The sequence below is a fragment of the Suncus etruscus genome, chromosome 14 (assembly GCF_024139225.1).
Source record: "Suncus etruscus isolate mSunEtr1 chromosome 14, mSunEtr1.pri.cur, whole genome shotgun sequence".
NCBI classification, from domain to species: domain Eukaryota; kingdom Metazoa; phylum Chordata; class Mammalia; order Eulipotyphla; family Soricidae; genus Suncus; species Suncus etruscus.
Genome location: NC_064861.1, coordinates 66,511,470 through 66,529,556, shown reverse-complemented (window position 1 = coordinate 66,529,556; position 18,087 = coordinate 66,511,470). Strand labels below are relative to the sequence as shown.

Here is an 18,087-nt window from a genome sequence, read left to right as displayed (position 1 = left end):
TATCCTACTGAAAAGCAGGGTGTGGTTGTGATATTGCCATATATTTCAGTATTTTATAGTTTTATTTATTTATTTTTTTTGTGGTTTTTGGGTCACACCCGGCAGTGCTCAGGGGGATACTCCTGGCTCCATGCTCAGAAATTGCTCCTGGCAGGCACGGGGGACCATATGGGACACTGGGATTCGAACTGATGACCTTCTGCATGAAAGGCAAACACCTTACCTCCATGCTATCTCTTCGGCCCAGGTATTTTATAGTTTCTTCCAGAAAACTTCTGAATTTAGTGAGTCTAAGTTCTTACACATTACACATGATTATAGTGGTCTGGTGATCTTTTTGGTGGTGACAGAGGGTCTCGCAAGTGGTGCTCAGGAGGTCAGGGGTCTCTTCCTCATTATTTTTTTTCTCCCTTCTCCCCCTCCCCACCTTCCCTCTTTCTCATGATTTTTTTTTCCTTTGTCCACACTGAGCAATGTTCAGGGATTACTCCTGGTTTTACGTTCAGAGGTTCACTCCTGGTGGGCTTGGGGGACCATATTGGATACTGGGAAACTGAACCTGGATTGGCCTCATGCAAGGTAGTACTCTACCTGCTGTACTACCTCTCTGGCTCTGAGTACTTTTTCTCCCCTAATTTTTATTATAACTGTTTTGCCAAATTGCTCATCATATTGTCATTTCAGACATTAAATATTAAAGGCATCAGACACCAATTCACCACCAGTGTGACCTTCCCTTTACCAGTGTCCCCAATTCCTCCCACCATATTCTGTACTCCATGCAGACAGAAATTTACTTCACGTTGCTTATTACAACACAAACGCAAATAGAATTACAAAAACTTAGATCAGCACAGGTCAATTTGAAATGACATATCTCTCCGTGGTGTTACTAAAGGCAGTAAAGAATTTACTGGACTGTGTTTGGTGCAAGTTGAACCTTCTCTGTTACTGTTTAGGTTCACTGAACTTGGTAGATTACCAGGTAACTCGCACATCAGGTTTTCTGTGAAAAACTCTGAGTAGAATTTTGGAGCTACAGAACTTTTAGAAGATCAGTATTTCTGTTGTTGCTGTTTTTAGCTACTTTAAGTAGAAATTTTAGGATTAAAGGCAACTTCTACAAAATGTGTTGTGGCAGTTTTACACTAACCTCATTGGTATAACCTTCTATACACCTGTAGCGTTTTTTTGTTGCCTAGATGTTGGGCTAGGGTTTGCTTGTTCCATATTTTCCAAAAGGGAAATGGAAATCCCATATCCCCTATCCAGGGACAACAGGGAAAGCTGTTCCATTTGTAATAGTTCAATATGAAGGTTATAAGAGGCAAGAAACTCATACCACAAGCAATTCATCAGCAAGCCAGTTGCTCCACACCAGGAAACCCCAGGCCTGCAGGAAAAAAGCTTCTCCTCCCAGCTTTCCTGCCTCCCATATATACAGCTTCAAACAGCACCCCTCCCCTTAGGGGGAGGAGAAAAAGCAGGCAATGAGAACAGAACAGAGAACCATTACACAGACCTCTATTTACCTCACATACATCTAAGGTTATATAGCAGAACATAATAATGTCTTATAGGTCATAGCTGATGAATACAGTTGTGTATTGCATTCTTCTACTCCAGGATAGTGGTTCTGAGGGGAACAGGGTCTTCTTTTTCCCCTCAGATAATGTGATAGACTAAATTCATAGTTTCAGGTTTTCTTTATTCAGAATGAAGAGATTATCCAGCTTTAGAAATTGAGTGATAAAAGAACTAGATAAGTTTTACCAGTGGTCTGTATTGGGATAAAGTGAGTGATGGAGAAGATCCAAAAAGGGCACATGAAACTGCTGACTAACTTGTGATTTATGGTCCTCTGTGCCTGCCAGTGGCGATTTCTGAGCATAGAGCCAGGAATAACCCCTGAGCGCTGCCAGGTGTGACCCAAAAACCAAAAACACATACACACACACATACACACAAAACATGTGATTTATTGTTTTTATACTAATAAAAAGTTACAATTCTGAATGTTGACACATGTATATAGAAAATTGAGATAAGTTGCTGTCACTAGGTCATATACTTGTATAGGGTTTATAGTTTAGATATAATAGTTTTGCTTGTTTGTTTGGTTTGGTTTGGTTTGGTTTGGTTTTTGGGTCACACTCGGCAGTGCTCAGAGGTTACTTCGGACTCTACATTCAGAAATCGCTCCTGGCAGGCTTGGGGGACCATATGGGATGCTGGGATTCGAACCACCATCCTTCTGCATGCAAGGCAAGCACCTTACCTCCATGCTATCCCTCTGGCCCCTGTTTTTGTTTTTGTTTTGTTTTTTTTACTTTTTGGGCCACACTGGTTGACACTCAGGGGTGACTCCTGGTTATGTGCTCAGAAATTGTTCCTGGCTTGGGGGACCGTATGGGATGCTGGGGATTGAACCAAGGTTGGTCCTGGATTGGCCGCATGCAAGGCAAACACCCTACCTCTGTGCTATCGCTCTGACCCCTGAATATCATAGTTTTTATGTGACTATTTGTGAGCTACTTAAAGCGGTAAGGACAAATTTTACTTACCATATTTTTTTACTTTATTTTATTTATTTTTGGCTTTTTTGGGGGGGCACACCCGGCGGTGCTCAGGGGTTACTCTTGGTTATCTGCTCAGAAATAGCCTCTGGCAGGCACGGGGGACCATATGGGACACCGGGATTCGAACCAACCACCTTTGGTTCTGGATCGGCTGCTTGCCAGGCAAACGCCGCTGTGCTATCTCTCCGGGCCCTGTACTATCTCTCTACCTACCGTATTTTTTGTACATAAGAAACACTTCTCCTCCCCCAAAAGATGGGGGAAAATGTCTGTGCATCTCTTGGTGGGTGGGTCACACCTGGCAGTGCTCTGGGGTTACTCCTGGCTCTGCGCTCAGAAATCAATCCTAGGAGGCTGGTGTGGCGGAAGGAGACTATATGGGATGCCGGGATCAAACCTGGGTTGGCCATGTGCAAGGCAAATGCCCTACTGCTGTGCTATCTCTTTGGTCCCCATGTCTCCGTCTTTTTTTTTTTTTGTTTTGTTTTTGGGTCACACCCGGCAGTGCTCAGGGGTTAGTCCTGGCTGTCTGCTCAGAAATAGCTCCTGGCAGGTACGGGGGACCATATGGGACACCGGGATTCGAACCAACCACCTTTGATCCTGGATAGACTGCTTGCAAGGCAAACGCTGCTGTGCTATCTCTCCGGGCCCACGCCTGTCTCCGTCTTATGGAGCAAATGCCACCTGAAGCTGAAGTCTGAGTGCAGGGGGTGGAGAGCATATACTAACCACTTGACATCGCAGTGTTACACCCCCTTTAAGTCGAAGACATACCACATAGTAAGAGCAATCAGGTTAACACACTTAACGTCACATATAGAGCTTTTGTTTAAGACACTGCTGTGACTTGTTTTCTTCATCTAAAAACTATGTGCGTCTTACAGAGTGAAAACAGTAAATGTCTCTTGTCTAAGGTGGGGTAGTACTTAATAGAATACTTAAAAGATTAGCACTTAATGTTTGTGAATAACATTAAACAAATATTAGGTGAATGCCATTAAAGCTGTTAGGCACTGGTCTTAGAATAATCTATTGAGTCACACAAAAAGTTTTGGTTTTATGACCACATCTGGTGAAAGCTATTCCTGGCACTGTACTTGGGGGTCACTCCTTGGGCAGTGCTCTGGGAACTATTCCATGCTAATATGCAAATACATACCTCTGCATGCAAACCATACACTCAGCCTGTTGAGTTATCTCTTCAGCCACATGACTAGAATTTAAAAGTAGATACTACACTTGATCTTAGCCAAAAGGCCGAGAAGCGATAAAAGTAGATACTAGACTATATTAATATGTAGTATGTACATATGTATTCACATATAAATGTTTATATATAAGCTTGTGTAAAAATGAACTGCTTATTAGGATATTTTATTCTTATTTCTAAAGTATTCCTAGTCATGCAAATTGCACTTGATGATAGTTAAGTTTGGAAAGGAAATATAAATTTAAATCCTTAAATAACTTCATTGTGTGAGTATGTGCTTAGTATTATGTCTAATAATTTATTATTGTTGTTGTTGTTATTTTTCTTTGTTTTTGGGCTGCACTTGGCTCTGAGATCATAAATCCCTCCCGGGCCAGAGAGGTAGCACAGCCATAAGGCACTTGCCTTGCATGAAGCTGATCCAGGATAGATGGTGGTTTGAATCCCGGCATTCCATATGGTCCCGTGTGCCTGCCAGGAGCGATTTCTGAGCACAGAGCCAGGAGTAACCCTTGAGTGCTGCCGGGTGTGGCCGGGGAAGCTCTCCTGGCAGAGGGAGACCATATGATGGGGATGCTTGTTAAGACAAATGCATACCTGTTGTGTTATTGCTCCAGCCCCTAATGATTTATTTCACACGTGGTAATCAGGACATAATCTTTGTGATTTATTGTTATCATTTTCAGTAGTCAGTTTTGGTTGACAAGGGACCTAATTTTTAGTTATTTGTATTTATTTTTGTGATACTGGGTACTTTACACAGGCAAGTCAAAAACTCTACTGCTGAACTACATACTTGGTAGAAACTTCAAAATTTAAGTTAACAAAATTGCGCATGCGCGCTTAGGCTTATTCTGGGCTCTGCATTCAGGGATTAACAATGAGAAATCTCATCACAGAGAACTAGCACACATCAAAAAAAAAAAAAAAAAAAGAGAGAGAACAACTACTGCCTGTGTGGATGCCGGGAGAAAGGGACACACTACTGATAGGAATGTTGACTGGTATAGCCTTTCTAGAAAAGAATGTGACATTCCTAAACACGTCTAGGAATTGAACTTACTTTTTTTTTTGTTTTTTTGTTTTTTTGTGACACCTGGTGACGCTCTGGTTACGCCTGGCTATGTGCTCAGAAATCGTTTCTGGCCTGGGGGACCATATGGGATGCTGGGGGATCGAATGCCCAATCGCTGCAGCACCACTCCAGCCCCTGAACTTACTATTAACTTAGCAACTTCACTTGGAATATATCTCAAGGGCCCAAAAAAACAAAATGGAGAAAAGACATTTGCATCTATGTGTAACTTGCAGCACTAAAATACCCCAAATCTGGAAACAGCCCAAGTATCTAAGGATTTATGGCTCCATTGAGAAACTTTGATACACATAATGCAATATTACTTGACCATGAGAAAAGACTAAGTCATGCAATTTTTTTAAACTTTATTGATTTTTTGATTGGTTTTTGGGCCACACCTAGGACTCTTGGGGGAGGTTACCTCCTGGCTCTGCGCTCAGAATCACCCCTGATAGGCTGGAGGACCATATGGGATGCTGGGAACCAAACCAGGTCCCTCCCAGGTCCCTCCTGGGTCAGCCACATGCAAGGAAATTGCCCTGCCACTGTGCTATCTCTCGCCCCAGTCATGCAATTTGTTATTACATAGAGGGACTTGGAGAGTATCATGCTGAGTAAAGTTAGAGGGAGAGAGGTCGACACTTGAATGACCTGTCTCATGTGGAATATAAAGAAACATGGTGGAGTAACAATATAGGCCCGAAGACTGTGGAAACAAAGACCATGAGAATATGCTACCCTAAAGGGACTGAGAAAATGAACAGGGAGGGGCAATTGTGGAGGGAAGTAAGGAGAAGATGCTGTAAGGTGTTAAAGTATTATGCATTAAACCCTGTCAGCAACAGTACTGTAAACTGCAAAAACATAAATAAAGTGCCCCTTATAGAGGTAGACTAGCGTATGGCAGGCAAATAGTGAGAAAGGGGGAAATTGGGGAGGGAAGTGGATACTGGTGAAGGGATTGGTGTTGAAACAATAATGTATGACTGAAACTTAGTCATGGATAACTTTGAAATTTCATGGTGACTAAATAAAATTCACAGTTATCTTTGAAATTTCATGGTGAATAAAATCCACAGATACCGTTTTTTTTTCTTTTTTCTTTTTTTTTTTTTTTTTTTAGATTTTTGGGCCACACCCAGTAACGCTCAGGGGTTACTCCTGGCTATGCGCTCAGAAGTCACTCCTGGCTTGGGGGACCATATGGGATGCCGGGGGATTGAAATGCGGTTCGTCCTAGGCTAGCGCTGGCAAGGCAGACACCTTACCTCTAGCACCACCACGCCGGCCCCCCACAGATACCTTCTTTATTTTCATTTTGGATCACACTTAGTGCAGTGCTTTAAGGATCATGCAGTGCTGTAGGCATAGCATCTCCGTTTGAGATATCTCCTGATTCTCTGTGTATGCACACAGTTATCCTCATTTTATTGAACATTGTTAGAATATTTCTTTGAGGGGCCGGAGAGATAGCATGGAGGTAAGGCGTTTGCCTTTCATGCAGAAGGTCAGTGCTTCGAATCCTGGCGTCCCATATGGTCCCCTAGCCCACCAGGAGTGATTTCTGAGCATAGAGCCAGGAGTCCCTGAGCGCTGCTGGGTGTGACCCCAGCCCCAAAAAAAGAATATTTCTTTGAAGTGTTTTTTTTTATTAGCCATATCCAGCTATGCTTAGGGTTTATTCCTGTCTCTGTGATAAGGGATCATTCCTGTTGGGGTTTAAGGAACTACATTGGGAGCAAGGAACTGCATCCAGGTCAGCTACGTGCAAAATAAGCACCCTATCTCACTCATCCTATCCCTTTTCAAGTAGTTTGCATAGCTCTGTTGTTGAACAGGCAGTTGTCCTGATTACTCACTGTGAACCAGTGTCTTTATCTCTACTATATGTCTGGTGCTCCTCAAGGACCTGGGCAGGGACTGAGGGGAGTTTTGTTTGAGTGGGCCTGGATAGTGACCAGGAAAATTACAGGCCTCCATGAAAAGGTGTGCTAGCTGTGGCACCAAGGGCAAGCATTCCAGAAAGTGAGCAGGGTATTTACATCTTTAAGTGTTTGGCTCCTGCTATATTGTTGGGCCTTGGCAGTAACTAGGGCTTTGAGACTGTGGTGAGTTAAATTGAAGCAGGTCAATAACCAGTGTTTTGAGATTAGCACTGGCTGGAGAACTCAAGCTACGGCACTTTAAGAGGTTAGATGTCAGTCTCAGCTAGTGACAAAATAGACCCTATTGCTGGCAGGGTCCATACATAGGTCCATCTTGCAAGGGATCATAGTGACTGTAGGGCCCTCCTGACTATGCTTTAGGTTCAGTACAGTACCTTGTGTCTTTATAAGAGTAGCTCATCTGTTACTTGTCTGCCAGTGTCTCCTGTCTATAGCTTTTATTTATTTATTTTTTGGTAGAACCACCACCCCAGGAGTGCTCAGGAGTCTGAGGGTGATTCCTATTGATACTTAGTCTGACCATTTGAGCCTGATGGTATTTACTTAGCCTGAGAATGTTGCTGTTTAGGCCCAGTAATGCTGGGGACCCCCCAGAGCCAGGTGGTACTAGGGGTTAAATTTGGGGTTCATGTGTCAAGCCCTTTGAGCCATTACCCTGGCCTCTAGCCTATAGTGTTTTTTTTTTTTTTTTTTTTTTGCTTCCCATTCCACTGTGGTTAGTAGAAAATATGATTGTAATCTTGGGGTGTCAGATATTTGCCCACCCATTAGAAATCTTTTCATAATTGCAGTTTGTTGCCTTACTCCATGATAGGATTTCTTTCTTTCTTTTCTTTTCTTCTTTTTTTTTGGGGGGGGGGGTCACACCTGGCAGCGCTCAGGGATAACTCCTGGCTCCACACTCAGAAATCACTCCTGGCATGCTCGGGAAACCATATGGGATGCCAGGATTCTTTTTTTTTTTTTTTTTTTTTGGTTTTTGGGCCACACCCGTTTGACGCTCAGGGGTTACTCCTGGCTATGTGCTCAGAAATCGCCCCTGGCTTGGGGGGACCATATGGGACGCCGGGGGATCGAACCGCGGTCCGTTCCTTGGCTAGCGCTTGCAAGGCAGACACCTTACCTCTAGCGCCACCTTCCCGGCCCCGATGCCAGGATTCTAACCAGTGACCTTCTGCATGAAAGGCAAATGCCTTATCTTCATGCTATCTCTCCGGCCCCAGGATTTCTTTCTTGAGGACATCTTTCTGGATCCTTTCCCTTTATCCTGTGCTGAAAAACACTCAGTAAGGTTTCTGGTTCCTGTGTATAGTATTTGAACTTTAATTTGGGCGTATTTTTTTGTTTTTGTTTTTGTTTTTTTTGTGGGGGTCATATTCAGCAGCGCTCAGGGGTTATTCCTGGCTCTACACTCAGCTCCTGGCAGGCTTGGGGGAATATATGGGTTGCTGGGATTTGAACCACTGTCCTGCATGCAAGGCAAATGCCCTACCTCCATGCTATCTCTCCAGCCCCTGTTTTTTTTTTTTTTTTTAAGGAACTGCCACTTTTCCTTAGTGGTTATTATTTTCTTTTTTTTTTTTTTTTTTTTTTGGTTTTTGGGCCACACCCGGTAACGCTCAGGGGTTACTCCTGGCTATGCGCTCAGAAGTCGCTCCTGGCTTGGGGGACCATATGGGACGCCGGGGGATCGAACCGCGGTCCGTCTCCTAGGCTAGCGCAGGTAAGGCAGGCACCTTACCTCCAGCGCCACCGCCCGGCCCCATTGTGGTTATTATTTTCTAATCTCACCTTGCAGTGCTCACTGGTACCAGTTTTTTTCTCTTCCTGACTGACACGTGTTTTGTTTCTTTGTGTGTGTGTGTGTGTGTGTGTGTGTGTGTGTGTGTGTGTGTGTGTTTTGGGTCACACCCAGCAGTGCTCAGGGGTTATTTCTGGCTCCAGGCTCAGAAATTGCTCCTGGCAGGCACAGGGGACCATATGGGGCGCCGGGATTCGAACCGATGACCTCCTGCATGAAAGGCAAACGCCTACCTCCATGCTATCTCTCTGGCCCCACGTGTTTTGTTTCTTTTTTTTTTTTTTTGGGTCACACCCGGCATTGCTCAGGGGTTACTCCTGGCTGTCTGCTCAGAAATAGCTCCTGGCAGGCACGGGGGACCATATGGGACACCGGGAGATTCGAACCAACCACCTTTGGTCCTGGATCAGCTGCTTGCAAGGCAAACACCGCTGTGCTATCTCTCCAGCCCGTGTTTTGTTTCTTAACTGCTTGATAGTGACCATCTTAATGAGTGTGAGGTAATACTTCACTGTGGCTTGACTTGTATTTCTCTAATGATTAATAGTAGCATATTTTCAAATGCTTGTTGATTATTTTGTATAGAGAAGTGTAGTCAAGTTGAGAATATATATGGAATCAGTGTCTTATATCTGAAAACAAATATGTTGACCTCAAGTAAAAATATGATGGCTCAAAAGAAACCTTGTATTTTCTCTTTTTTGGTCTTTGGGTCACACCCGGCAGCACTCAGGAGTTACTCCTGGCTATCTGCTCAGAAATCCTAGCAGCCATGGGGGACCTTATGGGATGCTGGGATTCAAACCACCTTTGGTCCTGGGTTGGCTACTTGCAAGGCAAATGTTCTACCACTGTTCTATCTCTCTGGCCCTATTGTTATTTTCTTTTCTTTTCTTTTCTTTTTTTTTTTTTTGGTTTTTGGGCCACACCCGGTGATGCTCAGGGGTTACTCCTGGCTATGCGCTCAGAAGTCGCTCCTGGCTTGGGGGACCATATGGGACACCGGGGGATCGAACCAAGGCTAGCGCAGGCAAGGCAGGCACCTTACCTCTAGCGCCACCGCCCGGCCCCGCTATTTTCTTTTTTTAACTTTTCTTTGGGACCTCCCCCAAGAGAACCTACCACAGCATCTGATCTCTTATTTTAATAATTGTCAAAATTAGGGTCGGAGTGATAGCACAGCCGTAGGGCATTTGCCTTGCACGTGGCCGACTGGAATGGACCTGGGTTCGATCTCCTTCATTGCGTGTGGTCCCCAAGCCTGCCAAGAGTAATTTCTTTTTGTTTGTTTTTATTTGGGGCCACACCTATCTGCACTTGGGGTATTCCTGGCTCTATGCTCAGAAATCGCTCCTGCCAGGCTCAGGGGACCATATAGCAGGGATGGTGAACAAGTTTGACACAAAGAGCCAAAATTTTAAACTGTGAGAGTCAGAGAGCCACACCACACAGTGACTTGCCAAAACAGACAAACACACAAAAGCATATAATTTTAACAATAATATATTAAACACATAAGAGGCAAAGAGCCGCCTGTGGCTCGAGAGCCGCATGTTCACCACCCCTGCCATATAGGATTCCAGGAATCGAACCTGGGTTTTGAATCCGTCCCGGGTCAGCTGCGTGCAAGGCTCTCTCTCTCTCCCCCTCTCTCTCCCCTCTTCTCCCTATCTCTCTCTCTTCTCCTCTCTCTCTTCTCCCTCCTCTCTCCTTCTCTCTCTCTTCTCTCCCTTTCTCCCTCCTTCTTTCTCTTCCTTCTCTCCTCTCTACCTCTCTCCTTTCTCCTCTCCTCTCTCCTCCCTCCTCTCTCCTCCCTCTCCTTTCTCTCTCCTCCCTCTCTCTTCCTCCCTTCCCTCCTCCCTCTCTCTCTCCTCCCTCTCCCTCACCCTCTCTTTCCCTCTCTCTCTCCCTCTCCTCTCTCTCCTCCATCCTCTCTCTCTTTCTCTCCTCCCTCCTTCTCCCTCCCCTCTCTCTCTCTCTTCCGCCATCTCTCCCTTTCTCCCTCCTAACAGGCTTGGGGTACCATATGGGAGGCCAGCCATGTGCAAGACAAATGCCTTACTTGCTGTGCTATTGCTCTGCCTCTAACCGCTATACCTTTGCTTCAGCCCAGTCAGACTTTTTCCTTACAAAGAAGCTTATTTATTTTTTAGGCATGGCTCAGTTATTTTCTTCTCCAGGAAACCACTTTTTTTTTTTTTTTTTGGTTTTTGGGCCACACCCGGCAGTGCTCAGGGGTTACTCCTGGCTTTCTGCTCAGAAATAGCTCCTGGCAGGCACGGAGGACCATATGAGACACCGGGATTCGAACCAACCACCTTTGGTCCTGGATCGGCTGCTTGCAAGGCAAACGCCACTGTGCTATCTCTCCGGGCCCCAGGAAACCACTTTTAACTTTCTTGTACTGTATTAGGTTTTTGTTTCTGTTTTTGGACCACACCCAGCAGTGCTACTTCTATGGTTACTCCTGGCTCTGTTCTCAGGAGCTCAGAAATTATGCCTGTGATAATTGGGGATCAAACCAGGGCCACCCGTGTCAAGGCAAATACCCTACCTGCTATACTTTTGCTCCAGATCCGAGGACTGGAATAATTTTTTGTTATTGGGGGTGTGGGATGTGAGGTGCTCTTACATTCATGATAGGATGTTCAGCAGCATCTTTGAAATTTTTTTAACCTATCAGATAGTATCTGATATCAACAACCTATCAATAACAACCTATCAATGTTGTCCCTGGATTTTCTTAGATATCTATTTTCAGTAGAATATAATTCCTTTGAAGACTGGCATCACTGAACCTTAGTAATTTTTAGATTCTAGCATTTAGCCAGTGTCTAATAGAAAATAATGTATAAATATTTGTTAAATGGATTGAATGTAACTCAGATATTTTATGACTTATATGTAAGCCCCTTTATAACTAGGACTTGGGTTAATTATTAAATGCATAATAAAAGTTTCTGGACATATTTTCTTTTTTTTTCTTTTTTTGGATTTTGGACCACACCTGGCTGTGCTCAGGGTTAGTCCTGGCTATTTGCTCAGAAATCGCTCCTGGCAGGCACCATGGACCATATGGGATGCCGAGATTCGAACCACCTTTGGTCCTGAGTCGTCCACTTGCAAAGCAAACACCCTACCACTGTGCTATCTCCTGCCACTGGACATATTTTTACAAAAGGAAAAGTTTTTGGTACTTTCTATTCATTATTATTATTATTATTATTTTTAATTTGTTTGTTTTGGGTCATACCTGGCGGCACGCAGGGGTTACTCCTGGCTCTGCACTCAGAAATTGCTCCTGGCAGGCCTGGGGGACCATACAGGATGCCGAGATTTGAACCACTGTCTGTCCTGGTTTGGCTGCCCTACCACCCTATCTCTCTGGCCCCTTATTTGTGTTTTTTTTTTTTTTTTTGGATTTTGGGCCACACCCAGTAACGCTCAGGGGTTACTCCTGGCTTGGGGGACCATATGGGACACCGGGGGGATCGAACCGCGGTCCGTCCAAGGATAGCGCAGGCAAGGCAGGCACCTTACCTTTAGCGCCACCGCCCGGCCCCTTATTTGTGTTTTTGAGGAACACCAGTGAGTACTTCTGGCTCTGCACTGAGGAATTACTCCTGGTGGGCGTGGGGGACTGTATGGGATGCCAGGGGTTGAACCCAGATCAGGCAATCTCCTTACTCTCTAGCCCCTCTATTAACTCTTTATGACAAGCAGACATATATCACTCTTCCTTGTCTTGAATATCTTTAGACTCTCTTTTGGTTACTTTGTTAGACCTAGATTGTGATTTACTTTTTGTGCTAGAGCTTGAAGCCAGGACCACATATAAGTATAAGGAAAGTTACTCTACCACTAAAATACATGTGGACCCTCACTTTTAATTTGTACATTACATGCTATTTTAGGAGTGAAGTAACCAGCAATGCTCAGGGTTTACTGAGTCCTGGCATTGCCCTTAGAGTTCAATCTGGTGGGTCTCAGTTGACCAATTGTGGTGCTGGGGATTGAAAATCCTCATGCAAAGCAAGCTCCTGTACTATTGTTCTGACCCCCCCCCCCCCCCCCCCTATTTTCATTGAAATATTCTGAAGTTTTTATAGTTAAATCAAAATTTTTTTCTGTTTTGAAATAGCATGTACAGTTTTTATTCCTGAACTTTCCATCCTCAGTGTGTAGGAAGATAATTTTTAGTGATTTGTCTATGATCCTGCTGTCTTCTAAAGACTGGCACTTAGTAGAAAGATTTGAGAAGGTAAGTGAGAATAGTTCTAAATTTGATACTCTAATCGCCACTGCTACCCTGATAGGTGTTTTTGAATACTAAGGGCCTACCTGTTCCTTTGTCTTTTGGCTGTCTACTCAGAAATAGCTCCTGGCAGGCATGGGGGACCTTATGGGACACCAGGATTTGAACCAACCACCTTTGGTCCTGGATCGGCTGCTTGCAAGGCAAACACCGCTGTGCTATCTCTCCGGGCTCTCCTTTGTCTTTTTGTCACTCACCTTCCACCACCTGCTCCCCTTTGTTGCTGATATGACTGGGATCACTCACATGGCTGTGGTGCTTGCCAGGGGGCACATCAGGCCGTAATGCTCATATACTCAGCTGCAGGGCACTGGGAAGATTGTACTTTAAGACACTCACTTTCACACATGCTTGCTGGGGTCACACCCAAGACACTGTGCTGGTCCATCTTTTCAGCTTGAATTAACTGGTGTGAGGCATATCTATACCAGCTTATGTGGCTGATAATTATTTGCAGCACTTGGGATTTCAAATAGCAGAGCAGCCCACTGCAAACTGCACAGCTGACAAGTTTGGATCGTGGCAACACTGGTGATTGAATACTTATCTTCATGCTTGCAAATTAGCCACATTAGCTACTGAGGCATCTCCTAGCCTCCTTTTATCATCCCACTTTTAGACCACTACATACTCGATTAATTTGCCACTTCTTTTAAGCTCTGCAAGTTATATAGATGCTGGATCTGATCAAACCTATCAAAGTCTTTGCTAACTCCCCTGTCTGAGCTATTTCTATCTCTTTTTCTGGACTAATAGCTTCCTTAGTTCTTATTATTTTCAATTTTCCCCCCTCAGCTCACTGCACAACAGCCAGAATGATCTTTTAAAGTATGAATCCAATCAGGGCTAGAGAGAGAGTATAGCAGGTAGGGTTCCCACCTTTCATGTAGCTGACCTGGGTTCCATCCCTAGTACCCACATGGTCCCCCAAAGCACACCATGAGTGATTTTTTTTTTTAATTTATTATTTTTCATGAGTGATCTCTTTTTTTTTGGTTTTTGGGCCACACCCATTTGATGCTCAGGGGTTACTCCTGGCTATGCACTCAGAAATCGCCCCTGGCTTGGGGGGACCATACGGGACGCTGGGGGATCAAACCATGGTCCATCCTACGCTAGCGCTTGCAAGGCAGACATCTTACCTCTAGCGCCACCTTCCCGGCCCCATGAGTGATCTCTTGAGTGCACAGACAGGAGTAAGCCTTGAATAGTGACTGCTAGGCGTGGCCCAGAAACAACAACAAAACGTGAATCATGTCAGTTGCCTACTGTAGAAGCCCACTTTAGTTTCTAGTTTGAAATAATCTGCCTTGTAACTGCTTTTCAATCTCTGAACTGATTTTAATATGAACATTGTTGTTGTGCTTTCTATCTTTTCCCAGGAAGATCATCACAGTATGCTGGGCTCTGGATTTAAAGCTGAGCGTTTACGAGTCAATTTGAGATTAGTCATAAATCGTCTTAAACTACTGGAGAAAAAAAAAAGTGAGTAATGCATAACTGCCTTGTATTTTCCTTCCCAAAATAAATCACTAAGTTCTAGAAACCCAAATATTCTCTTAGAATAGTACCGTATTTTCCAGCATATAAGACGACTTTTGAAACAAAAAAAAGTCAACCGAAAATCGGGGGTCGTCTTATACGCCCAGTATATCCCGAAAAATGTTTCAATATGCCGTTAGACGAAAATTGTCTGAATATTGCCACAAAACGAATTTTCCAACTCGAACCTGCACCAATCACTGCAAGGCTGCCTGGACCGCCTCTCTAACTCAGCCAATCCAAGCAGGCTTTTGATGCATGCAAATTAGACAATGTTCTGGATCCGAATCTACACTAAAATCCTGCTCAGATTGGCCAGAGTCAGAGAGAAAGTCTATTACAGTATAACCTTTGAACCTTTGCTTGTTGTGATTGGCTCACTGTGGTACATGAGCACAGGAACACATGCAGCACAGGAACGTTCTGTCTGATACAGCGAATTTAGGCCTAAACCTATGTTTTAACTGCAAAATTAGGGGGTCGTTTTATACAGTGGAAAATACTGTACTTTTTTTGGGGGGGAGGGTCACACCTAGTAGCGCTCAGGGATTACTCCTGGCTCTGCACTCAGAAATCGCTCCTGGCAGGTACAGGGGACCATATGGGGTGTCGAGATTTGTTTTGCTTTTTTTGTGTGGTTTTTGGGTCACACCCGGCAGTGCTCAGGGAAACTCCTAGCTCTATGCTCAGAAATTGCTCCTGGCAGGCAATGGGGACCATATGGGAAGCCGGATTCGAACTGATGACCTTCTGCATGAAAGGCAAACGCCTTACTTACCACCATGCTATCTCTCCAGATTTAAACCACCGTCTTTTCTGGATCAGCTTCATGCAAGGCAAATGCCTTCCCACTGTGCTCTCTCTCAGGTCCCTTAGCATAGTACTTTAAAGTTTTAGGGGATCCCTTATTCATTAATTTTTTTTTTTTTTTTTTGGTTTTTGGGTCACACCCATTGACACCCAAGGGTTACTCCTGGCTATGTGCTCAGAAATTGCTCCTGGCTTGGGGGACCACATGGGACGCTGGAGGATCCAACCATAGTCCGTCCTAGGTCAGCCACTTGCAATGCAAATGCCCTATCACTATGCCACTGCTCTGGCCCCTTGTTAAGCTTTGAAAACATTTTTTTCTTTCCTTTGCAACTAGCTAAACTGAATGAATTACTGTTGCAGGGAAAGGAACATGGAAATACTAAGATGGAAATTTTTGGCTTCACAAATATTTTTACCCAGAACAGCAAATTGTGCACTAAGTGATAGTGGATTGGATTTGCTAAAGTGCTGAGCTGAGTCTAGTAAAAATAGTCGAAATGCTCACTTTGTTCTATTTTCTGTGAAACTGGCCTTCAGGCCAGCACCCAGTGTACTACCTAACTGTGTGTGACTGTAGTGGGTTTTGTGCTTCAGCTGAACTGGCCCAGAAGGCACGGAAGGAAATTGCTGATTATCTTGCTGCTGGGAAGGATGAAAGGGCTCGGATCCGAGTGGAGCACATTATTCGGGAGGACTACCTTGTGGAGGCCATGGAGATCCTGGAGCTATATTGTGATCTGCTGCTGGCTCGGTTTGGCCTCATTCAATCTATGAAGTAAGATTTTTTCTCTTATTTTTTTAAAAAGTAGGGGCCTCATACAATGGTGCTTAGCCTGGTGATAAGGACCTGATGATTTGGTGCAGTGCTACACTGTTGTGATAGGTAGTTTTTGGTGGGGTGGGTGGACAGATGGTGCTAGGGATCGAATTTAGGGTCTTGCACATTCTAGATGTATGCTCTACAACTTGAACTATCTCACTGCTTTGTCTTGTTTACTTTGTTTTTGTTTTGGGGGCCACACCCAGAGACGCTCAGGGGTTACTCCTGGCTATGCGCTCAGAAATCGCTCCTGGCTTGGGAGACCATATGGGAGGCTGGGGGAATCGAACCATGGTCCATCCCAGGTCAGCACATGCAAGGCAATCGCCCTACTGCTTGCACCACCACTCTGGCCCCGTTTACTTATTTTTAGTTCGTGGCCATAGTTATTGGTGCTCAGGACTTAAGCTCTGGTGGTGTTCAGAAGATCATATATAGTGCCAGGGGTTGAATAGAAGCTTGTTATGTGCAAGACAAGTGCCTTAACCCCGGTTCTATCTCTGATCCACTGTTTTTCTTTTTAAAAAGCTTCATTTTAAATGAAGGTATAATTAAAGTTTTAAAAATTCTATATTTGGGGCCAGAGAGATAGCATAGTGGTGTTTGCCTTGCAAGCAGCCGATCCAGGACCTAAGGTGGTTGGTTCGAATCCCGGCGTCCCATATGGTCCCCCGTGCTTGCCAGGAGCTATTTCTGAGCAAATAGCCAGGGGTAACCGCTGAGCACCACTGGGTGTGCCCCCCCCCCCAAATTGTATATTTAATGGAAATTAGTAGCTTTCTACTGTCAGTTTGTAGATGTAAAAAGTTGAAAACCAGTGATGTATACATTATTTGGTGTGTTTGAAAGAAACATATACATTTATATTCACTACTGCAGTGATAACATCACCTCCAAATATTTTTTGTCCTTACGTCTAACCCTCTTTTGGATAAGAAAACTTAGAATTTTAAGCTTAACATGTTATTTTTTGTTTGTTTGTTTTTGGGCCACACTTGCTGGTGCTCAGGGTTTACTTCTGGCTAACTTCTCAGAAATTGCTCCTGGCAGGCATGGGGGACCATATGGGATGCTGGGATTCTAACCAACCACCTTAGGTGGATCGGCTGCTTGCAAGGCAAATACCATTGTGCTATCTCTCCGGCCCCAACATGTTATTGTTAACTATAGATACAGTGTTAGCATTTTTGTTTGTTTTGTTTTTGGGTCACATCTGGTGTCGCTCAGTGGTTACTCCTAGCTTTGTGCTCAGAAATCCTCCTAGCATGGGACCAGAGAGATAGCATGGAGGTAGGGCATTTGCCTTTCATGCAGAAGGACGGTGGTTTGAATCTCGGCATCCCATATGGTTCCCTGAGCCATATTTCTGAGTGTAGAGCCAGGAGTAACCCCTGAGAGCTGCCGGGTGTGACTCAAAAACCAAAAGAAAGAAATCCTCCTGCCCAACCTGGGTTGACTGCGTGCAAGGCAAACGCCCTACCGCTGTGATATCTCTCCGGCCCCACATGTTAGCATTCTTTTAGGGCTTACTTTATTCATCTATATAGCTTTTTTTTTTTTTTTTGCGGGGGAGGGGATTATTCCTGATGGCTACTGCTTCTGCTTGGGAGCCATGTGGTGCAGGGAATCAACCCTGGGCTTCTCACAATGGAATCATTGATCTCTTTCTACTTGTAAGAGGTTAGCACATATCCAAGCTACAATTTGCTTTAATGCCTGAGTTCAGTGTAGATAATTGTTGAAAAGAACATATAGAATCTGAAAGATCGGGGCCCGGAGAGATAGCACAGCGGCGTTTGCCTTGCAAGCAGCCGATCCAGGACCAAAGGTGGTTGGTTCGAATCCCGGTGTCCCATATGGTCCCCCGTGCTATATAATAATATATAATAATATAATAATAATAATAAATAGCAGGAGCTATTTCTGAGCAGACAGCCAGGAGTAACCTCTGAGCACAGCCGGGTGTGACCCAAAAACCAA

The 18,087-nt window shown here is 44.4% G+C and overlaps 1 protein-coding gene and 1 pseudogene across 2 annotated transcripts in view; one reads left to right on the top strand and one right to left on the bottom strand.

Moving 5' to 3' along the window:
* The window catches only part of IST1 (IST1 factor associated with ESCRT-III), a 33,558-nt gene that overhangs the window by 2,321 nt on the left and 13,150 nt on the right, over nt 1–18,087 (top strand). The window contains exons 2-3 of one of the 2 annotated variants that reach the window (XM_049786431.1): nt 14,315–14,417; nt 15,882–16,062. In XM_049786431.1, coding sequence (XP_049642388.1) covers nt 14,330–14,417; nt 15,882–16,062 — 269 coding nt within the window. In that variant the 5' untranslated portion in view covers nt 14,315–14,329. The remainder of the gene's footprint in view (nt 1–14,314; nt 14,418–15,881; nt 16,063–18,087) is intronic. The other variant, XM_049786432.1, reaches the window with a different exon arrangement.
* Nucleotides 3,681–3,851, bottom strand: LOC126028919 (uncharacterized; annotated as a pseudogene).